We start from the raw sequence: 25,271 nt of genomic DNA, 5'->3' as shown, positions 1-25,271 counted from the left end.
TCTTAAGTGTATTAATACGTCCCATCCAGGTCAGTGGTCTATTTACCAATCTATTACTTTCTTTCTTGATTTCATCTAGCAATGGGACAAAATTTAATTTAAACAATTTCTCTACTGAGGTTGTAAGTTTTATTCCCAGGTAATTTAATTCCTTCCGCCAAGGAAACCCAAATTTTTTTTGAAGCCAGCTCTTTTCCAATTTGCCCGTATTGATATTGAGTATCTCAGATTTAACTTGGTTAATTTTAAAGTTCGAAAGTTGGCCATACTGTGCTATTGCTTCTGTCAACTTGGGCATCGTATTGCTTGGCTCCCTAATATAGAATAACACATCATCGGCAAAAGCGGCCAATTTATGTTCTTCTTGTCCTATTATAATTCCCTTGATCTGTGGATCCTTGCGAATCGAGGCAAGCAGTGGTTCTAAGGACAGCACAAACAGCAGGGGTGATAGAGGACACCCCTGCCTTGTGCCGTTTTTCATCTCGAAGGGTGGGGATAGCATACCATTGATCTTAATCCTTGAGGTTGGGTGATAGTAGAGTGTCCTAATCCTTTGAACCATTTTGGGTCCCACTCCCATTGCCTCCAGGGTTCGGAACATAAATCCCCAGTCTACCCTGTCGAAGGCCTTCTGGGCATCAATCGACAGGAGTAGACTCGGGCTCCCTCTCTCACCCTCTTGGGACAGAAGGAGCAATGTTCTCACTCCATTGTCCCTTCCCTCCCTTCCGGATATAAAGCCCACTTGGTCGGGATGTACTAATGTGTTCATCAGGGCCCTCATTCTACTAGCCAGAACTTTAGCAAACAGCTTTGTATCGGCGTTCAGTAAAGATATGGGCCTATAATTAGAGCACAAAGTCTCATCCTTCCCGTCCTTCCGTATAACCGTTATGGATGCGGACCTTGCTTCCTCACTCATTTCATATTCTATCCCAAGTCCATTTAAATAATTGCATAGATGAGGTATTAATATTTTCTTAAATTTCTTAAAATAGTATACAGTAAACCCATCTGGGCCCGGACTTTTACCAGAGGCTGAATCCACAAGTACCTTTTGTAATTCTTCCTCTGAAATGGGTCTCTCTAGTAATTCCATTTCTATTTCAGTGATTTTTGTTAATTGGGCTTTTTCCAAATACTCCCCCACTTTTAGGTCCTTTTCTTCTGCCTTTAGCCCTATGGGCTGATCTACTGCGTATAATTTCTCATAATAACTCTTAAATATTTCCGCAATCTCACTTGTTCCGTAGACCATATCCCCTTTACTTGTCTGAATTTTTTCTATGTAATTTCTGGACTTTTTCTTTTGTAATCTTCTTGCTAGATATTTAGTAGGTTTGTTGTCTCCATAGTACCTGTCCCTAGCTATTTGGTTAAACGTTTTTTGAGTTTCCTGTTCCATCAGGGTTTTTAATTCATCCCGCTTGATTAATAATTTTTGGAAGATTACCTTATCCTGGTTCGGGTGTTTTTTATGTTGCTGTTCTATTCTAAATATTTCCTCTATCAAAGTTTTGATTTTTTCCGATCTCTCTTTTTTTTTCTAGCTCCCAATGATATCAGGATCCCCCTAATATAGGCTTTGTGGGCCTCCCATAGATTCTGACTTGATATATTCTCGGTGTTATTGATCGTGAAATATTGTTCTAATTCTTTATTGATCCTCTCTTCCCCCTCTACATCCTGAATTAATCCTTCATTTAGCCTCCAAGTGAAGGTCTTACATTCCCCACCCCTTAGTCACAGCTTCATCCTAACAGGGGCATGGTCAGAGAGTGTAGCAACCTCTATCGAGGTCTCTTCAACCATTTCCAAGATTCTATGATCAACAAAAATATAATAGATCCGGGAGTACATCCTGTGCACCGAGGAATAGAACGTGAAATCTTTCTCGTTTGGATGCTGTACTCTCCAAACGTCTACTAGTTGGCAAGTATGTAATTTTTGTTTTATTCTTTTTAATTGCACCTTACTAGTCTCCTGTGCCCCGGATGTACTATCCAATCCCGGATCGACGCAAAAATTCAAATCCCCCATCAGAATCGCTGGTCCTCTCCCAAAATCTGTTAATTTCCCCAGAAGACCCCCTAAGTATTTTGTAGGGTCGCGATTAGGGGCATAAATATTGATCAGAGTACATTCCATTTCTCTCAGTTTACCTCTTAGGGCTAGGTACCTTCCCTCCGGATCTACTAATCTTTCCTCTAAGTTAAACTGTATCTTCTTTGAGAATCCTATAGCCACTCCCCTTCCTCTACTTGTTATCGCATCTCCGTAGTATCACACTGGGAACTCTTTTGAATATAACTTAATATTTGCCTTATGAGAAAAATGAGTTTCCTGTAAAAAAATTACCTCCGCTTTATAATGCCTAAGTTCCTTCAGTATCTTATGCCTCTTACTAGGCGTGTTTAAGCCTTTGACTTTATATGTCATAAAATTTATGGCTTGCATTTTGGATCTCTTGGATAACTATGGAAAATCTCCTTCTTGCTTCTACACCGGGCAATAACCTCTCTAGCATAGATTTTCCCTCCCCCTTCCCCCCCCCTCCCCTCCCCCCCCTACCCCTCCCCCTCCCCCCCTCCCCTCCCCCCCTACCCCTCCCCCTTCCCCTCCCCCTCCCCGACCTACCCTTCTCCCCTCGCCCTCCCATTCTTCCCCTCCTCCCTCCCCCTCCCGGCCTAGATCTGGCCCTTGACTCACTGAGTGGTCCGGTAATCCCGACCATCGATAAGTCTTATAGGTTCTAAGGTAAAGGACAGTATTCGGCCTCCCCCTCCTCTCCCCCAAGATAATACTAAGAAGAGGAGGGGGGGAAGGACCAGCCCCCCGCATCCACACAAGTACCATGATGTAACTTCACATAACTCCCTCCGTCCCAGGAACCCCCCCTCCCCCAAAACCCCTAGATCCCCATCCGTCCATCCCGGCAAAGTCGGGGCCTGAATCCCCAATCTCTCACAGAATCCCAACAGCTCTTCTGGGAATCGCAACCTAGCTGTCCTGCCATCTTTAGATCCTACGAGACAAGCCGGGAATCCCCAACTGTAACGTATATTCTGCGTTTTCATCTGGTCTAACAAAGGTTTCAGGAGCCGCTTTCTGGTTAATGTCTCTGAGGCTAGATTTGGGAAAACTTGCAGTTCTGCCCCTGCGTATTTCAAAACATCTCTCCCCTTTAGTTTTGACCATATCTCATCTTTATCTTCACAGAATCTAAATCTGACAATAATGTCTCGTGGCTTATTGGTTCCTTCGTTCCTTCTACCTATACGGTGGACCCGTTCAATCTTTGGGAATCCATCCTCTCCTCTGCCCAGGAGTGGATTGAATATATTTTTGATGATTTCCTTCAGGTCTTCTTGTTTTTTTTCAGGTACTGAACGTATTCTTAAATTTTGTCTGCGATTTCTATTTTCTTGATCCTCCAGTTGATACAGGATTTTCCTCTGGTTCTGATTTGTTGTTTTAATATGATCTTTCACGCGCTCTAATTCCTGGGCTTGCCTTTCCATATTAGACTCCACTTCTTCCACTCTGTTTAACAGGTGTCCCAGATCCCCTCGCAGTAAAGCGATTTCTGATTTTATTGCGACTTCGAGATTTGAGAGCATTTCTCTCAGAACTTGCTGTGTTATAGGCAAGTCTACTCCCCGGTGCTCTCCATCTCTGCTCAGCTCCATTTCGCTTTCGGTTGTAAGATCCTCCCTGGAGTGGTCCCTATTTTTTTCATGTTTTTTATCTTGTCCCTTCTTCTTCTCTGGTTTCGGAGGTACTCCTTCCGCCCCTTCTCCTCTTGAGCTTCCCCCTTGGGTCAAATATTGTTTAATTGTGCTGTTCTGTTTTTGGGGTTTTAAGGCCCCCCCCCCCGTCCATTTTGTTTGGAGGATTTACTCATTTTGTATTCCTCTTCCTTCTTCCTCGCACTCTCTCCACCCCACAAGGCTGATTCGCCCGTCGTTATCTTAGCGTTATCCCTGGTGCGGCAGAGTAGAATATGTATATTCCTATTGAGATTCTCCTTTATTGATCCTTTTGTGTTTTTTTTTTTTTTTAAGCGCAGTTAGGGTTTATTACTTTTATTTTTTCCCCACCCGGCCACTTTTTTTTTATTTTTATGGTATCCTTATTTATTTAGTTTGCACCTTTCCCGTGGAATCCCTAGGGGAGAATAAATCTCACACTCTGGGGCGTTTATACCATGTAGATATTATGATATTTACCCCCTACCAGTATAATAATGGTCAATTAAATCTTTGAGTTTATAGGACGTCAGGGGTATTCTTAAAAGAGCCCTAGAGTTGGTTTGGTTTGGTTTGGGTTATCTCACAGTAAATGGGTTCCCGGGTATAATCCTGTTTCTTTCGTCTAAATTTATATAGTTCACCGTCTCAATATTAGACCTTCTTCTCAGATGGAGCCTTTAACTATAGCACATATTTTCAGGATTAGGGGAGTCTTTGAAAAAACACAAAGAGGGTAATGGCCTCCCAGGTACTGTTTATATAAATGTGCTTAGTATTTTTAACCCTTTATCAGCACCCAGTAGGATTAAGAAAACGAGAAGAGAGCGACACAAACCAGCAGTACCACCTGGCCTCCATATTTCAGAGCCTCATGTCCAAGCCACCTGATGAAATATAATTATATAACGCCCCTTATCAGCACGTCTTGCTCTTTCAGATTCCGGAGAGCTGGTTGCGCAACATAATCTAATATAACCCAGTGCTGTATTGCCTAACCGAGACTGGGATTCCAATCTAAGCATCAGGTGGAGTAATATTACTATAACAGTTTTCCATAAAGCCCAGGCTCTTGCCTTGTACAATATCACTCCTCCTGATTTTGGTATGCTAGTACACCACCTGGCCCAGCAAAACCCAGCATTGACCACCTAATCCAATTCAAAACAATCAAACAGCAATATCACAGATCACAGACTCATAATTTCTTATCTGTTCCACGTTGTTTTTTGGATCTAATCCTTGGTCCGTCTTCCTGCATCAGTCCTCTCACTCATATACAAGTGTTATGGTCGCAACTCTTGTGCAGCCCTGTGCAGCGCTGGATGCTGATGAAATCCGGCCGGTGAGGGGGGGGGGGGGGGCAACGGAGGGGAAAGGAGCACACACCGATACCACTATCATATCCGTCTCTCATGTGGCATCCGACGGGCGGGCGGTCTCCGGAGAGGCGGCAAGTGGAAGAGCTGTTTCGTCCAGCTGGAGCCTCTCACTCTCCAGCTGTATTCCACGTGACACGCCGTCCTCTCGCTCCGGCAGCCTCATACTAGTTCCTCCCTCAGATCCTGCGTCCTACGTCATGGCGCCCCCGACCAGTCAATCAGTGCATTTTTTTATAGCACTGATCTCTGTATAAATGACAATGGTCCCAAAAATGTGTCAAAAGTGTCCTATGTGTCCACCATAATGTCGCAGTCCCGATAAAAATCGCAGATCACTGCCATTACTAGTAAAAAAATAATAATAATAATAATAAAAATGCTGCAAATCTATCCTCTATTTTGTAGATGCTATAACTTCTGCGCAAACCAATCACTATACGCTTATTGTGATTTTTTTTTTTTAACCAGAAATATGTGGAAAGAATACATATTGGCCTAAACTGAGAAAAAAAATCGCTTTTTAAAAAAAAAAAAATGGGGATATTTATTATAGCAAAAAGTACAAAATGTGTTTTTTTTTCAAAATTTTTGCTCTTTTTTTGTTTATAGCGCAAAAAATTAAAAACGCAGAGGCAATCAAATACCACCAAAGGAAAGCTCTATTTGTGGGGAAAAAAGGATGTCAATTTTGTTTGGGCGTAGCATCACACGCCATTCAATTGTCAGTTAAAACGACGCAGTGCCGCATCGCAAAAAATGGCCCGGTCATTCAGCAGCCAAATCTTCCAGGGCTGAAGTGGTTAAAGCATCACTACCATACATAAGTTAGACACTGCTTCTGCCAACAGTCATCCTCTGCATTTAACTCTGGCACAAAAAAAGGGGGCTGGCGGCCACACCTAGCCAATCAGAACCACAGCAGGAATCGGAAAGTTCCTGCCACTATGATTCACGTTGGCCTAAATTGTTGGTGTCACTGTAGCCTCATCTTTTACCTCACTCTGGTAGGCTCCTTCAATTAGTGTACCCGGCCCCCCACAGTCTTCTCTCTTGGGTGCTTACAGCCAAGGTCGTGTGCTTACCTATAAAATGCTCTACTAATTAATGTGCATGTATGTGATGATGCTGAGAGATCGCCCACAGCATTAGAGGAGAGTGTTGGAGCCTGCCAGACCAAGGGGTAAGTTAAGTAAAATAGCCCCTTCTCTATTCCCACTGCAGAGTTTTCTTTTTCCATTGTAGAGGCTATACTATAAAGCAGGGATATGCAATTAGCGGACCTCCAGCTGTTGCAAAAGTCCCATCATGCCTCTGCCTCTGGGTGTCATGCTTGTGGCTGTCAAAGTCTTGCTATGCCTCATTGGGACTTGTAGTTCTGCAACAGCTGGAGGTCTGCTAATTGCATATCCCTGCTATAAAGCCTCATACACACGATCGGATTTTCTGACGGGAATTGTGTGTTGACAGACTGTTGGCCTGAAATACGACCATTTGTACACTCCATTGGACAATTGTTTTGTTGGATTTTCCGTGGACAAATGTTGGATGGCAGGCTTATAAATTTTCCGTAGACAACGGTCTGTTGTCAGATTTTCCGATCGTGTGTACACAAGCCCGTCAGACAAAAGTCTAATGTACAAACACGCATGGTCGGAATCAATGCTCACCAAACACAACATTAGCAAAAGGTGCCCAAAGGTTTGCTCTAAAGAGCTGAAAAACCCTGTACTATGTCACTACGTTCGTGTTTGTTGGCCGACAATTGTGTGCCGTTTGTATACAAGGCAAGTTCATGGCCAACTCCCTTCGGACAAAGGTGTGATGCTTTTTCTGCAGAAAATCCGATTGTGTGTACGAGGCTTAAGGGTAAACTTGGTCAGCTACAACCTTGGTCTGCTAGGGTCCCAAAGCCCCTTAACCCTGCAAGGAATAGAATCCCTTCTTTATCCAATCCAACATAATGACCCATTTTGGTTAGAATCTATTTTTATTCTATTTATTTCAGGTACTTGCATAGCGCCATCAATTTACACAGAGCCTTACATATACATTGTTTGCTTTACAATCCTGCATGGATAAAATGTTCACAGATGAGTTTGTAGGTTCTTCTCATTGTGTGAGTGTCTACATGTGACAATCGTGAACCCCAATCATGTAATGGGGGGAGACTGGGAAAACAAAATAAATATGTGCAGCCTGGAGGAAATGGGGGTGTAAATGACATATAATCACACACAAATGTTGGACTTGATGGACTTGTGCCTTTTTTCAACCTCACCTACTATGTAACTATGTAGAAGGGATGTATTTTGAACATGAAGCTGAGATAAAGAACACAGGATCATGACTTCAAGTAGGAGGAAAGTTCAAGAGTAGTTGATGCTTGGAACAGACTTCCAGCAGAGGTAATGAGTCAGATTTAGATTAACATAGTTCCATCTTTAGACAAGATTGTTAAAAAAAAAAAAAAAAAAGAACACTCAAAGGCCACTTGACTTTTTTTTTTTGCCAGTCTTCTGTTTCTTTGTATTGTAAATGCCATTAATTCCTAAGTATAAAAGCCGCTTCAAACTCCCCATTGTGTTCGATTCGAAGTTATAAATTTGTTTTCACTTTAACATTTCTAGATATAAAATATTTGTGTAGCCTTGATTTGTACTGTGTTTTTGTAGTTTTTCTTATTAGCATTTTCCTCTAGTTCATTCTTGTCAGGTTCACAGCAGAATTCGCTATTAAAAGATTTAATAAGTTCCCAGCTTAGCCAAATGTATTTGTAATGAAATTCTTTGTCTGGGCGCTTTTAACTGCACACCATTTTTTATTTCTGTGCCAAGCTCAATATTTCATGCCATACTGCTATATTGATGGTTTGAATAAATGGCTACCACGTTTGCTTTATGCATGGCCCTGCCTCTAGGATAATGACTGTCATTAATATTGTGAACACCTATATTATCATACATAGGACAAAGCACTCCCTAAAGTGGTTTGTAAGGATATTAGAAGTCTACCAGGAATTTGGGCATATAAATGCTTAAGAGTGATTTATACAAGGGGGGGGGGGGGGGGGGTATTCATTTCCTTTTAATTTACTAGGGAAGTATATTCCTATCCTGCCTGTTCCTGTGAGATCTTAAGCTGATCATCTACCAATCAAATAACCTTTAGATCTACCATCAACTAGGTAGTGCAAAGGCCAGCCAGATTAGCATAAATGAATGGATTGTTAAAGTATATCCTTATATTACACCATTTTGGGAAACCTAACGGAGATTGTATAGTGTATGGTAAGCTGAAGGCAAATGTGGAGTGCACAGCCAAATTAGCCATTAGATATACTTCTAGGCCCGTATTATATTTAATTGGCATGTCCGCTTATCCCTTTCCTCTCCTAATACCCCATCCTTAAACACTTCACTGCCTTCATAAGTCTTAAAGTGGCAGAATGGTGGATGTGTATTTTTGGCGTGCCGTTTATAAACAGCCTTTCAGAAAACACAAATGGCAGCCAGTGCTCTTCTGAATACATGTAATCATTGGACAGCTCAAATCACAGACACAATGTACAGAGCTGATCACGGTGGCTCTGTACATTGTGCTGGCTGTGGTGACTAGCTCTTCTGAATACATGTAATCATTGGACAGCTCAAATCACAGACACAATGTACAGAGCTGATCACGGTGACTCTGTACATTGTGCTGGCTGTGATGACTAGCTCTTCTGAATACATGTAATCATTGGACAGCTCAAATCACAGACACAATGTACAGAGCTGGTCAGGGTGACTCTGTACATTGTGCTGGCTGTGATGACTAATTACAGCGATAAAAAACGAACCGTGTGCATTTCCTGCACCCCATTCAAAATGCACTCTGCATTCAATGCGATCTGCAGCAGGTTGTCAGTACACGCTTGACTACACCCTAAACATTCAGTGTGGGTTTGCTGGCCCCAGATCACATGGTATAAAATGATAATGCGATTTGGTTGCAGTGCGGTTCCAAAATGGATACATGCACGTCTTTGGTGCCATGAAGTGTGATTTAAGCCCATTCAAAATGAATGGGCTCAGATCGTGCCGCACTGTCGCAAGTGAATTGAACAGGAATTCGGTGAAGTTATTGTGCAGTAGATTCATGGTAATGTTGCCATGAACAAGGCTTATCACCAAGCCTAGTCTGCTGCTGACTGTACTCACTTTGAAGGCTTAAAAATAAATACGCTTGATGTTATGGAGTTGCCGGCTGCTTCTTTTATTCGATTTGTGGTAAGGTATTTTAATTGATTCTAGGATTGTTTTTAACTCTTTCATACACCCTTCTTCTCCTGTACATCTTGTCTATAAATTACCCTTCACCGCCCCTATTCTGCACATTAACGTCCTCCCACTGTATGTGACCTGATCATTAATCATGCGCTGCATCTAGTGCACCAATACAAAGCTAAATGTACAGTATATAGTATACCACCTCAATACCAGCATGTCTCTTCATTTCCAATGAATTAACATGGTGAGCTGAGCTACTGAGAGATAGTTACTTGAACAACTTCAGTGCTTTTGCTGTGAAAATTGAAGATTAATTGCTCCATAGCTATAGGGATGTCACTGAATGTGTAAATAATTGATACTAATATATCTTTATAACACACATGTACAGATAGATTATCTATCTATCTGCAGCAGGTAAAATAAGTATTGACATGACATTTTCACCACATGTCGGTAACAACCCACGCAATCCATACATACAAAGAAACCAAAACAAATAAGTTCATAAATTAAGTTAAGTGTAATAAAATGGAATGACACAGGGAAAAAGTATTGAACACGTGAAGAAAGGTGCAAAAGCATGGGAAGCCAAGACACCAGCTAAAATCTATCAGTAATTAGAAAGCAATCCTGCCACTTTTGTTCAGTTTCAACTGATGGCCTATAAAAAGGTGTCTCATTACCAAGGTGTCACCCAAGAAACATCTCATGATGGCTAAAAGCAAAGAGCTCTCTCAAGACCTTCACAACTTTATTGTTGCAAAACATACTGATGGCATTAGTTACAGAAAGATTTCTAAACTTCTGAATGTTCCAGTGAGCACTGTTGAGGCCATAATCCGGAAGTGGAAAGAACATTATTTCACCATAAACTGGCCACGACCAGGTGCTCCTCGCAAAATTTCTGACAGAGAAGTGAAAAGAATTATCAGAATAGTTGTCCAAGAGCCCAGGACCACTTTTGAAGATCTTCAGAAAGACCTGGAATTAGCAGGAACAGATGTTTCAAATAAAACAATAACTAAGGCACTCAATCGCCATTGGCCTGTATGCAGCTCACCATGCAAGATTCCATTGCTGAAGAAAAAGCATGTTGAAGCTCGTTTAAAGTTTTCTGCACAACATTTAGACAAGCCTGTGAAATACTGGGAGAATATAGTCTGGTCAGATGAGACCAAAATGGAACTCTTTGAATGCCATAATACACACCATGTTTGGAGGTCAAATGGGTGCTACACATCACCCCTAAAACACCCCCATACCAACAGTGAAGTTTGGTGATGGGAACATCATGGTGTGAGGCTGTTTTTCAGGATATGGTACTGGCAAACTTCATATTATTGAAGGAAGGATGAATGGAAAAATGTACCAAGACATTTTTGATAAAAATTTGCTGCCATCTACCAGGATGAAAGAAAGAAATGAAACGAGGGTGGACATTTCAGCAAGACAATGATCCCAAACACAAAGCCAAGAAAGCTCTCAATTGGTTTCAAAGAAGGAAAATAAAGCTGCTATTAGTATTAAAATATATTTCAGTTGGTGTGCGCAATACTTTTTCCTTGTGTCATTCCATTTTACTACACATAACCTAATTTCTGAACTATTATTTGTTTTGGTTTCTTTGTATGAATTGCATGGGCTTACAGCAATTCTGTCCTGTATCCTAGTCTACCTTGGCATCAGTACCTTAAATGCAGAAACCCACAACAGGAGAAATGGAGACTTTAGGATGCCCAGAAAACATCATTGCATGGGTTATTACCAACATGGTGAAAATTTAGTGTCAATAGCACCTTTAGAAATATATTTATCTAGAAAAAATGGGACGTGTTCAATACTTGTTTTACCCGCTGTATATAATACACTTAAAGGTACCCTCTAGTCAAACTTGAAAATTCAACTTTTAACAAACAATTGGTGAACATCGCCTGCCTGATAAGTAAAGTTTTCATCAATATATCTATTGATATTTAGTAACAATTCTTGCTGAGAACTCGGTCTAAGGCCTCATGCACGCTGAATGTTTTAATAACGTTCTTAACCACTTCAATACAGGGCACTTTCGCCCCCTTCCTTCCCAGCCCAATTTTCAGCTTTCATCGCTCTAGCGCTTTCAGTGAAAATTGCGCGGTCATGCTACACTGTACCCAAATGACATTTTTATCATTTTGTTCACACAAATAGAGCTTTATTTTGGTGTTATTTATTCACCACTCCGTTTTTTATTTTTTGCGATATAAGCGCAAAAAAAGCGGAAATTTGGAAAAAAAACTATATTTTCTTTTTTTCTATTTTAAAAGAAATCCAATAAAATCAAATTTTGTCATAAATTTAAGCCAAAATGTATTCTGCTACATGTTTTTGGTAAAAAAATTCCGTTAAGTGTATAATAATTGATTTGTGTGATCACGGACATATGTACGCAAATGATCATGTACATATGTGTGCAGGTGATCACGTACATATGTGTGCAGATAATCATTGGGACATGTGATTTTAGTGGGACATATGTGGGGGACATGTTTTTATTATTAGGGACATGTGTTTTTATTATTTGGGGACATGTGTGGGGACATTGTGTTTATACTGTGTGGTGTGTTGTGTGTACACTAGACTGATGATCAGTGAGTAAAAAGCTGTAAAAAACAGCTCATACTCACTGATCATCAGCCGGCTGCAGCGATCTGCTCTCCTCTCCTTAGCGATGACTTCTGTGTGAGGAGAGGAGGAGCCGATTGCCTAGCAACCGGCTGTTTGTTTACATCACATGACGGCCGTGATTGGACACAGCCGTCATGTGATCAGGAGGGCCAATCACAGAGCCCTCCTGCCGATCTGAGATGCGCCGTGTCCAGGTGACACGAGCACATCGGGATCGCACCGCTGCGCGGGCACGCTCCTTCTGAAGGACGTTCCTGAACGCCCTATCAGAAATAGACGGCTCCCACCCGGCCGTATATGTGCATTGGCCGGGTGGGAAGTGGTTAAAAACGCCAGTAGCTTTGCAGTGAGTTCTTCAAAGTTTCACAATAGCGTTTTTTAGCATTTGTGTTTTTAAGCTTTTTTTTTTTTTTTGTGAATGTGATCAAAAATTTTAAACGCTTGTGAGACTCGTTTTTGAGCATTTATCAGCATTTTTTTGGTGGTTTTTTTGACACTAGAGTGTTTTTACAGCTGAAAAACTCCTCTCAGAACCCACTAGTTTTGGAGTTTTTTTACAGCCAAAAAATGCCCCAGCCAAAAGCAGTTGATAACAGCCTATGTATGCAGCATGGACACATAGGATAACTTGCTGGAGAGTTTATTGACTGTAGAAAAAAACATCTGAAGCCAAAAACAGCAGCTGTAAAAACATCCAGTGTGCATGAGGCCTAATATCTACAGTGGAGATCATATGTAACTATACACTTTTTTGCATTAAAAAATAAGACAACAGTAAAGTTGGCCTATTTTTTTTATATTGTAAAAGATAATATTATGCCGAATAAATTGATACCCAACATGTCACGCTTCAAAATTGCACCCGCTAGTGGAATGGCGACAAACTTTTACCCTTTAAAATCTCTATAGGCGACATTTAAAAAATATGTAACCTGTCACTCACAGCAAGGGGAGAAACAGACTCATATTTGTCTGACCATTTTTATCTCACTGAAAAAAGATATGAGGATTTCTCAGAGCTGGATTAACTCTTTGTGGCAAGACTGGGCACAGATGACATGAAATCCTATACTGTATAAGGTGCAAGCCTTAATTAAAAAAATCGGGTTTACATTCACTTTAATATACAAATCCAAACAGTTCATCACCAAATAGAAAAAGACAGAAATAGCTTCAAGCTTAAGCACATGTTCCAGAGGACAGTGGGATGTTTATAAATGAGTGTGACCAGATCTGCGCCTGAACAGGGAGCGGGGGGGGGGGGACAAATAAGAAGGGTCAGAATGGGTTACAGGGGAAGGGGTATGACAGGGTGGTGTGGAATGGAACTATGCTACCTTGTATCGCCCAAGGGCTGATTAAACATGTTAAATGGCTAACAGGGACTGTTTTAAGTATTTAGGGAGTCCACACTCAATGCTCAAATTTTCATAGTTTTTTGAGAATTGCAAGCATAGTTTTTATTTATAAAAAAATATTTTGCCACAAAAACATACCTGGGGGACTTTACATTCAACCTATGCAAATCTTCATGACCAAAAACTACTAAAAAGCAGTCATATTTTTTGAACAAAAAATATAAATTTAGTCATAAAGTGATTATAAAACGATATATCTAAAAATGTTAAAATGACTAAAGGTCTCCTTATAGTGGCTGTATCTATGTCTGGTCTTGATTATTTTGTAACCTAAATGAAATAGTTTACAGAATGCCAGCGCTTAGTTGCGAAATAGTTAAAACACTGTGACTAGAAAACAAAGGTTAAAAGGAAAGCAATGACTAAGTGCATAGATGCTTTAAAGATGTTTTTTTTTTCTTCTTCTTCTTTAAAAATAAATAAATAAATAAATAAAAAACCTTTTCTGAGGATTATGGATCATGGACAGGCAATCCCCAGATCAATTTCTACTCCCTGTGGCATGAAATATAGCAGAGAGAAGAGCGGTAATGTGTGGAGGCAGATAATTTGATGGTGTGCATGTGTTCCATTGCATATCTGAGTTTGTGCCTTGCTGTCACATGACTTGTCTACAGCATCCATTAACACTTGGGAATTGGATGCTGCTTTAGGTAATGGAGTAGTAGAGGTAGCTCCAAGATTTTCATGCTGTGATTGCTGTGTGCAGCGGCCCTTGGCGACTCTATCAGCACTTTATAAAAATACCCAAGCTTCAGATGGGGGAAGACATTTAAAAAAAAAAGGAAGTCTGTTTATAGCTGTTATTCCCATACAGCCATAGGTTTTCTCCCTCTACATAAGATTGCTCTGAAATGTAAAGAGCAAAAGGAAAACTACTCAATCAAAATTAAAGCAGAGTCCAAGCCATTTCTGTGTTTATTAAACGTCAGAAGCTACAAAAAGTGTAGCTGCTGACTTTTAATAAACACACACTCGCCTGTCCCACGGTCCAGCAATGCGGGCGCCCGAAGCCTTGCTTATCTCCCTCTCCTCTCCGTGGCACCGGCGTTGCAAGTTGGGGCATCCGGTTGTGACAGCTTGTAGCTTAACAGCCCGGTGCGCACTGCGTCTTGACTGACGGTGGCCAGGGGCAATCTTCTGGGACCTGTGACGTGTCCCAGAAGAATGCAGGGAGGGAGGAGGAGTAGGAAGTGGGAGCTGGGTACCTGTCAAAACTAGGTACCTGCTCCCCCCCCCCCCCAAAAAAAATGACATGCCAAATGTGGCATGTAAGGGGGTCAAGAGTCCTTAAAGCAGAAGTTTCACTTTTGGGTGGAATTTCGCTTTAAGCTGTTAAGTATCTGACTGTACAGTCTGCTTTAGAGCTACTAACAAAGGCCTGCCTGATTGATTAACAATTGTATAGGTTTGGTAGGTCTTAACTTAAAGTGAAACTCCAAGAAAAATCTATTTTTTTTAAATTCAGTTGGGACAGCTAGGTCCCCATCTGTACATTGTTTGTAATTTCAAGGTGTGTTGTTGGGGTGCTGTTCAATATTATTGGCACTGAATTCCACTACACTGCAGACCATCCTTTACCACAATACATGTGTGCAGCCTGTTTTTTTTTTCACATAAATGGCTTATTAACAGTTTTGCGTTTATTAAATTTTCACCATTTCTGAAAAAAAGCAAATGTTTGCTGTTTGTACCTAATACAGTTTTATCTTTTAGATTAGTAAGAATCGTTAAAGTTATATTGTGTTTGGGTGTGCTAATAATGACTTTATTGTTTTTTTTTTTTTGTTTTTTTTTTATATATCTTTGATAAACAATTGTACAACTATCATGAGTACCTGCCATACTTGTGGGCCTTTTCAGTCATCCATGAAGCAGGGTTGCCAACCTCCCGCAGCTTTTTTTTTACTACCAAAACATGGAAAGTTTACTGATAAAGTACACTTTTTACTGGCAATCAGAAAAATTACAGAGCTCCTATTAAAAACTAAGACAATCAATATTTAAACAGTATAAACACAATATGGAAACACTGATAATACCCATAACACAAAATTTGCCTGGTTTACACTTACAAAAGTCAACACAGCATGACAAATTATCAGCCCCTGATATTTACGGTCAGTTGAAAAGTCACAGATTTTTCATCAAGTGTTGGCAACCCTGCCATGAAGCCTGGTCAAAATACTCCTAATGTTTACATCCCCACTTCCTAACTTAGGGCTTCAACAAAATGGCCACTGAGCCGCCTTCTTTGAGGACAACTAAATTGATCATCTTTTTAGCTGTCTTTAAACAAGTATCCATTTTATTGTAGCCTGTATCTTTAAAATGATGCAGTACCTTAAAATGTAAAAACTGGGAATATTTCAGCCAGCCTTCATGGGTGACAGAAAAGGCCTACAGGTATGACAATTGCATTTAAGCAATATATAAAACAAAAAAGCCACGCTTAGAATATGTGTGTGTAGCTGCAGCCTACCCAAGAAAGGACAACTAATGTCATCCCAGAAATGGCGCTGCTAAGAAATAATGGTATGATAACCCCTCTGATCCAAAAAGGATAGCAGACAAGGGTGGGTAAGTGAAACCCTAATAGAATGAAAAAGTGAATTCCAAATACATATGAAGTGCAATACACTAAAAAGTGAAAAAGGGCTTCTAGTAGGTGGGAAGGACTTTCTCAAAACAGATCTAAACAATTAAAACAAGTGAGTCCTCAATCCTTAAATACAATGTGATGTGTCCATAAAAATTATTTGCGGTGTCAATATATGAGGAGGATGGGACGATGTGGCATGTGGAGTGGTGAAATAAATGTCTACATATTCCTTTTGTAGAGGTGAACAAGTTTATACGCTGTGACAAAGATTTGTATTTGAGATGTAAGCTGCAAGTTGTACTCATATGTTTTGTTGTTATTCAATAAACTTTCTCTGATTTAAAAAAAATAAAAATTATTTGCGGCAAAAACTGTAACTGATGAAACTGAATTCATACATAATCCTTTAATCCGTTTCTCAGTTTTTGCAGCAAATAATTTTTCTGGACACATCATATTGTAATTAAGGATTAAGGATTCACTTGTTTTTTAATTAATTGTTCTGATCTGCTTTGAGAAAGGCCTTCTCACCTACTAGAAGCCCTTTTTCACGTTTGGATGCATTCAAGTTTCTTAACCACAGGCAAATTGATCTTAATAGTTTATTCTCAGTAAATGAGCAATTAAGTGCTGAAGAGAACTATGATGGTATTATGACCGCTTTAGGTAGTGCTCTAGAAAAACAGGTTAGAACCTTGTGGGACATTTGTACCATAGAGCACTAAAATAAAATATTACAGTACGTAGCCTGAGGTGGGAGGTCACGCCTCAGGATGGACTGGATGATTCTGAATCCATGGCAGAATGGTTGGGATTTTTCAATGGGTCGGACTGAAATTGCAAGAATTAGTGTTACATAGAAAAATTAAAAAAAATTACTAAGTTAGAAATTAAAATTAAACAATTGCAGCAACAGTTAGACCCAATTAAGGAATCCCAACAGTATATAGATTTTAATAATAACATTACCAAAAAATTAGAGAAGGTTGACATGGACACCCAAAAGAAGAAAGTTAAAATGTTCTATAAGGATTTTAAATCAAATACTATTTATTTTTGGCAAAACTCCTTAGATTCCATTAATAATGAGGAGGAACAAATGGAAAGTGAGTTAACACAGACCCAAACTGTGAGACCCCCAACAACCTAATCCTGGCCCTTATCAAGGACATGTGAAAGGTCAACAGAAAAAGAAAATCTCTCAACCCAACGCAAACTCTGGTACCCTGATTAGGGCAAATAAGAATCAAGGTAGAGGAAGAGGAGGCATGGTGAGAAATCCCCAACCTCCAATCTATGACAATACATATCAGGTGCCCATTGGAAGTAGATATGAGCCTCTTTGGGATCATAACATGGGCAATCGAACCTACTCACCACGCCTTTTTTTAGGAAGAGGTGGGGGGGGGCAAAGGAGGGGCAGAGGGTACCCATCACACACGGGCAGACCTCAACTACCCCCAGGGCCACTGATAAGGCAGTACAGCCAGCCCTCCAGTAGGGGGCCCAAGCCTCATCAGTCCAAAAGGGGGCCCGGACAACTGCAGGAGAGGAGAGCTGGCTGTTCTGCCTTGTGACTCCTGTGCTTTATCCCTGTGTTCTACTTACTTGCCTACAGTCCCTTTGTTTAGCAAGCTGTCCCATGCTGGCTTTATTCTCAGGCTGCATCCCGATTTTAGAGCAGCAGGGACAGCTGCACACTGTCTCTCTGCTTCTGCCTTGAAATCATTACACTGCCGGAGTTCTGTGGGTCCTTAAACTCCCCCTCCCCCTTTGCAGCGTTATCTTGCAAAGAAGAAAGATTGAAGGTAAGAAGTTCTCTGCCTGTCCCTCCCTGATGAGTCCTGAGCTCTGCTCTCCTGACCTCTACTCCGTGCTCTGTGTGAATTGTGGCTGTAGGGTTTGAATGTTGTAGTGCTTCTAATGGAAAGGGGTGACTGAGGAAGGGGGGTGAAGCTGCAGAAAGTTCAGAATTCCAGCTGACAAACATCTCCACCAGCAACAATGCACCAGCTATTTCTATATGCCACTCCTGAGGCCCCATTCACACTTAGCATAGCGAGAACACATTCCTGCATTTTTTTTTTTTGATTGTTTATACATAGGGCAGCCCATTCACTTTGATAAACACACCATAAAAGTTCTAGAACATTTACAGGCATGCAACTTTGCAAGTTTGTCACATAACAAAATGCAAGCTGTTTTTACAATTTAACAATTAACGGCACCACAAGCACTATGCGACATTGCAGTGCATTTCTAAAATGCATGCAAAGCATGCGTTTCCCTTACCCTTTGTCACACGGTCAGGAAATACAAAGTGGTAATGCAGCCTAAGAACTCTTTCACATGGTTGGCTGAGCCGTGAATTTATCACCACCCCTAGCTGCACACCCAAATCCTAACAATACCGTCAGACAGGGCTGTACACATTATGTAGTTGCAATGTTTTACTACACAGCTGCGGCATTTTAACACAGGCTGCAGAGTTTGACAGGCAGCACCACCTATCAAACTTCCCATTGAATTCAATGGGGCCACTTTGCAACTGCAAGCCAAACACTTGGCTCACAGTTGCAGCCAGTCTCGCAAAGAAAAATTTCTATTCAGCAATTTAAAAAAATTATAACAAAATACAGGAGTCAGGAGGCAGTAGTAGCAAGGGTATAATTTCTGCCATGGCTGCAAAACGGCATTGCTACCATCGCATTTTAGCAAAAATTTTATTTGATATTTTTTTTGGGGGGGGGGGGGCCCTGTCAGGTAGGCTGTATGGGGCCCTGTAATTTCTAACAGCAGCCCTGACTACCCCCATACCTCCCAATGAAACCTATTTACAGGGAACCTCAGTAGAGAGACCAGCCCCACTGGGAGAGGAACTTGGCCCAATCACAATGCCAAAGGAGAGACGGATAAGGGGCTGCAGGGCAGGATCTAGGGTCCACAAAAGGAGGGAAACTGAGTAGGGGGCATTTTTAACCTTAGTAATTCTGTTTTATCGCATAAAGAGACAAATATACTGCATCAAGGTCTCAAATACAGTCTGAAGAGACCACTTGTCAAATTTAATGCATATATAGATGTTCACAAATACATGCATAAGCTGAGTATTAAAAAGTATTTTCTCAATAAAAACTCCAACCCAGTGAGTGTTAGTAGCAGTGTAGCATTAGCAGTGGACAGTGGCTTGAAAAACGGATCATTGTTTAAGCCACCTAACGTTGCCACACAACATTTGGAGGTCTTTAAAAACCTTGTCTTACGAGACCTGGACTTATTGACCCCTAAAAAGAATGTAAATCCCAGGTACATTAAAGAAGGGATAGAGTCACTAGAAACTAGGAAGGACGTAATTAAAAGGCACACAGACAAGGGTGGTAGAGTTGTAATTATGTAAAAAGAGTACTACAATGATCAACTAATAAAATTATTGTCAGATGCAGATACCTATGAGAAATTTTATAGGGACCCCCACCTTTCAATATAGATCAGGACTGGAAGCTCTGATAGAATTTGAGTACCAGTCACATGTGCTCACTGCAAAAGAAAAAAGATTCCTAATACCAAGTAGCAGTCGTATCCAGATGATCTATACCCTCTCCAAAATTCATAAGGACTCAAGAAACCCCCTACCTAGACCCATTGTGAATGGGATAGGTTCGGTAACATCAAGGTTTGGGGCAATACCTGGATACATTCTTACAGAAAAGTGTTGTAGTTACGAAAGCTTATCTTAAAGACACAAAAAATCTGCTGCAGCCATTACAAGAAGTTATGCTTACAGGGGAAGATGAAGTATTTCTAGTCACATCTGATGAGACTTCCTTATACACTGTGATTCAACACGAGGACGCTCTGCTGGCCCTTAATTGGGCACTAAGCAAAAGAGAGGACCTACCGTTCACACAGAAGGTCTTTCTAAGAAAGGCAATAGACTTCTGTCTCTCCCACAATTATTTTTGGTTTGGCAACAGTTTTTTTACCCAAAAGAGGGGAGTGGCAATGGGTGCAAAATTTGCACCCAGTATTGCCAACCTGTTTATGGGGAAGTGGGAGGATAAGCTCATGTTCCATGAGAGGAGGGCCAAGCTCCTATTTTATAGGCGCAATATGGGCAGGACCTGAATCCTCACGTAGTGTTTTTAGACCACCTGAATGATAATACAAACAATATAAAACTGACCAGCCAGTGGAGCAAAGAACAAATGAATTTCTTTGACGTTAATATCTATCGTATGGATGATAGTTTGCAGACTAAAGTTTTTTTTTCAAACCCCCGGACAGGAACAGCTTTTTGCCTACACAGAGTGGCCACCATCCTCTTTGGTTGAAGAATGTGTCAAAGGGCCAAATGATGAGAGTAAAAAGGAACTGTTCCATGTCTAAGGACTTTGAACAACAATCCCTGGTGTTGAAAAACAGATTTCTTGAAAAAGGATACAAAATACAACAACTTGACACCATAGTAGAGGAAATTTAGATCTATACCTCGAGAAATGTGCTTGAGGGATAAGGTTTTGGAGACAAAAAATATGGACCATGAATTGGGGTTTATATCATCTTTTCAATACTCATTAGCATATTTTGTGTCTTGATAAAACTTTAAAAAAAGTACTTCCTACCAAGCCTAAGTTCATTTATCGGAAAGCTACCAACTTTGGTGATTTAATAGTGAAAGGGGTAATATATCCTCCAAGCCAAATTCTATCTTTCTGGGATCGAATGGAGATGGTGATGTTCATATACTAGGCAGTCATTTTTTATTAACTGACAGGAGCATCGCTTTCATGAGTATTTGCTACTGGTTAGCAGTTTGAACTATTCGTCTTATGTATAAATCTATCTATTAATCTTTTAAGTGGCTGCTGATTTATATATTTATATACATTTTATTTATGATTTAAATAAGTACCTGTGTTGGTGTTACTTGTAACTCCATAGCTCTAAGATAGGAAGTAGTGAGTAGTGAGATTTAATTTATTCTTCCTGTTTTAACAATTGCACTTCATATGTATTTGGAATTTACTTTTTCATTCTATTAGGGTTTCACTTACCTACCCTTGTCTGCTATACTTTTTGGATCAGAGGGGTTATCATACCATTATTCCTTGGCAGCTCCATTTCCATGTCCTCATTATGTCTGCATTTAAACAATATTTTTACAAATGGCACATTGTTTTTTAAACTATCAGAGCTCCTTGTCTGCATGAGCCAATTTATGTAAAAGGGGATCTTGGCCTTTACAGGTCCCGTGCTTTCAGGAAATATATCATTTTGGGGGGGGGGGGGGGGGATGCTTTACTTTTAAAGCACACTGGTGCGAATTGTCCTGCCACTTGGGACTGCAAAGTCATACCTCATGATTTCCAGCGAGTACCATTAATATCTGTGTGACTTCAAAGTAGTCCCTGCACTACTTTGGCCTGACTTTGATGCAACTTGAGGTCCATAGACCTCAAGATTACACAAGCATTGCTTCAAGTTGCATCAAAATTGTGTCAAAGTCACAGCAAAAAAAGCGGCAAAGTCGCACGACTTTCAGGTCGCACAAGTGTGAAAGGGGCCTAAATGGAAAAACTGTAAAAATAGCAACAATGGTCTGGAAACTTGAGGTGAAAAATAGGAGGCAGAGCCTGGCACCAAAAGGGTTAAAGGCTCATAGTCCTCCAGGATGTTCTTATCAGAACTTGTTAGAAAACCAAGATATAGACTGTCTTTGCAGCCTGCCTCTATTTAAATATGCAGTTCAAGAATATACTGTTATCCTTGGTTCAAATCTACACATGAAGCATGCAAGGCAGCCTATGCATTTCAACGGGCTGCCTTACCTGCCCGAACATTGGGGACTTTATTGAGCTCTTGTAGATTATGTGTATTAGAAGCCCTGTGTAAGCTCCAGGTTGTCTTTGTAGCTTGCAGAAGGCTTAAGATGTGTAGGGGGGGAGGGATGATACCAGATAATACCAGAAGTAAGGTCCTTAAAAAAAATGGGTAAAGTCTCACTTGCAGGTCTTGTCCCCCATCCTTTGACTTGACAGTGAAGGGAGAAATGAGAAACTGTTTGGCTTATCTCTCTGTTACTCTGCTGTTTATATCAAACTAACCTTGGTGTGATTTGTTTTAGCATCCTGAAGAAGAAGAAGTTGCGTCCAGTGAAGCGAGTCTCTTTCTCACACCCGGGAAGTTTTACCAAGCTGCTTCAGTCCAGTGCAGAAGCCTTAGATATTCCGGATGTTGAAGAAAACCTGTATATATTTCGAGTTCCCAATGACTCTCCTAGCCCTCAAAGCAAACCTAAGAAGAAGAGGAGCTTTCTGAACTCAAAGAAGTCAGCTGCTGTTCTAACTTAGGAAAGCCACATGGGTCCAGGCCTGGGGTGGAAACCTTTCTGGGGAGACAGCAGACTACCAATCATTTCAATATCTAATCACATTTCTAAGCGAGGCTGGTCAAAGAATCTCTCTAGTGACAATGAAAGATCAGCCTGTCTTTGTACCTATCTCCAAGGTGGCAATGTCTTAAAGAACTCCTATCTGAAAAAAAAAAGCTGATTTAACATAAAGACCTGTGGAAATCCCTACATACAACCAAATAATAGTTTTAATATTATTGACAGACACATTTGGTCCTAGTAGATGTCCAAAGAACTTCAGTACAACACTCCTAAGGGGTTTAATGAAGATTTTTTTTTTCACATATTTATTCAATGTATCCTAATTTTATTAGCTATGATATATCAGCACTTTGTACAGAGAATAATTACCTACACTGTATAATGTGTGCAATGCAAAGAGTGTGTACAAAGTGGAGTAACCAATGGCAACCAGTAGAGTTCTGTTTGTTTAAGTCGCATCAGTGAAAATGAATTCTGATTGGTCACCAGTGATTGTTGCACTTTGCCCTCTGCTTTATTAAAGCCTAATTCAACTTTTTATTTATTTTTAGTGTTATGATATCATATTTCCACGGCAGCATGCTAAAGATTTGGACCACTGGGCTCTGTGTAAGGACAGCTGTTTGGAACTCCAGTTTTCCCATGCACCCCCTAGACTAGGGATCCTCAAACTACGGCCCTCCAGCTGTTGCCAAACTACACATCCCATGAGGCATTGTAAAACTCTGACATTCACAGACATGACTCGGCATGATGGGAATTGTAGTTCCTGAACAACTGGAGGGCCATAGTTTGAAGACCCATGCCCTAGACAGACACAACTAATATGCTGCAATCTACAAAACTTACCTTTAAAAGTGCAATTAACTCCTGGCAGTCACCTATGGAATTAGGGCAAAATTCACATGGGCAGTTGGGACCATCTGTCAAGCTCGCCCCAATTAAGGTAATGGGACTACACCACAACCAAGGTATTAAATGTAAAAACCCCTTTGGGATCTGGGAAAGAGCCAGCCATTCAGGAGGTGGAAATATTGTCTCCTAAATGCCCACAACCGCCTCTCAGCCCCCTCTGATAAGCAATCTACTAAAGATCTCTTTTCAGAGGAGCAGTAAAGGCTGCCGCCTGTGTGAACAAGGCCTAAACATTTTACAGTAATGTTTAAAGTGGTAGTAAACTCTGCTTTGTTACTTTTACCTACAGGTAGATTATTGTCTACCTGTAGGTAAAATTAATAACTCCTAAACGTACTCCATTTATGAGATATTCACATGTTTTGCAGCTGGTGAGGTCACCGGCGCATGGGCACTGTGCTCTAAATTAAATGTAAATGTGCCGTAAATCCAAAACTCTATGCTCATGACTCCTGTGCGCATGTGTGGGAGTGACATCATCGTGGCCCGGCCATTCAAATGCACAGAGCCCTGCAAACCTGGAAGGAAGACCAAATGAAGATGGAAGCCATGGCAGTGGTGACAGCACACCACAGATTTTTTGACTACCACTTTAAAGAAGAACGCTACACGTTTTATGCAGTCGAGTCATTGACTTAATGAAATGTTAAAATAGATACCTGCAAGAATAAATTATGTTATCAGTGCCCACACAGGGCGGGGGGGGGGGTGGTATATTTATATTATTGCTGGTGAAGGCTTCATTAATGGATTGACCTTGATCATAAGTTAGTTTGTTTAGATTTGACAGAGGTGGAATGTTGTAAGCCCCAAAATCCATGCACCATTATTCTTCAAACGATGTATCTAAAAAGCAGACATGACCAATTAGCTTGGACCAGAAGCATGCTGCTCTTTTTACTGAGATTTAAATTTTTATCATTTTTATTCCATCCAATCCTGGGACAGTCCAGATTCTTACCAAAAAGTTTAAGCCTTGATGAAGCGGGCCATTAAAACCCCCTGAAATATTGCAGCTTGTCTATTTGTTGATTATTTTTATTTTTTTATGAGAAAATAAACTCTTCATGGACTTTCAACATTTAGTCTGGTACTCCTTTATTTTTCCTGAACTGTCCAGCCGTGACCTAAATATAAAAAGAGAATGAAGTGAGGGGGCGCTATACACAAGTAAATGGTGGAATAGTGACTAAAATACACAATAATTAATAAAAAAAACAAAAAACAAATGCAATATGCTCCTAAATAAAGTGCATACATTCATAAAGTGCAAGGAAACTTAATGTGCTTAAAAAAAAGTTCATTTGTGCTCTTCTTAAACAAAGTTTCTTGATTCTTCACTATGAAGCGTTATTAAACTATCACCACTAATTTAATTTGCTGACAGTGTACTGGAATAATACTCACCAAACTGTCATGACTGCTTTAACTAAAAAGATCAAACAGTGCTTGAATGCTTGGATTTCCCTATAGCTCTTCACATTTAACCAATACTGATGTAATGTTAAGATCGCCGTCGCTCCGCTCAAACCCTGGAGCCAACGTGCGTTCCACTTGCCAATTGTTTAGAACCTGAATAGAGGGTCCCAGAAGTGACCTGACTGAAATATTGACATATATTTCATCAAATGGCATCATCATGAACCCTGTCTTCCGGTTCTAAACAATCAGCAAGTGAAAAGGACGCCGGCTCAAGGGCTTGAGCGGAGTGCCGGTGATTCTAAAATTACAACGGGGAAAATTAGAGTGTCGGGCAGGGCACCATATTATGTAAGTAAATTGTATATGTTTTTAAATATATTTTAATAAATGGTAATACACTATCCGATTCTTTTCTGATTTATGGGTGGCATGATGGAGTGGAGGAGTGTTA

General features: G+C 40.5%; 1 protein-coding gene across 1 annotated transcript in view; it reads left to right on the top strand.

Moving 5' to 3' along the window:
- Nucleotides 1-24,477, top strand: part of EVC2 (EvC ciliary complex subunit 2) — a 287,368-nt gene extending 262,891 nt beyond the window's left edge. Inside the window, exon 22 of the mRNA XM_077477799.1 lies at nt 22,214-24,477. Coding sequence (XP_077333925.1) covers nt 22,214-22,439 — 226 coding nt within the window. The 3' untranslated portion in view covers nt 22,440-24,477. The remainder of the gene's footprint in view (nt 1-22,213) is intronic.
- Nucleotides 24,478-25,271: the final 794 nt, after the last annotated feature.

The sequence above is a fragment of the Lithobates pipiens genome, unplaced genomic scaffold, assembly GCF_037356315.1.
Source record: "Lithobates pipiens isolate NorthernLeopardFrog02 unplaced genomic scaffold, aLitPip1_a1.2 Scaffold_13, whole genome shotgun sequence".
NCBI lineage: Eukaryota > Metazoa > Chordata > Amphibia > Anura > Ranidae > Lithobates > Lithobates pipiens.
The sequence above is the reverse complement of the archived record's forward strand: the minus strand, read 5'-3'. Positions and strand labels throughout refer to the sequence as shown.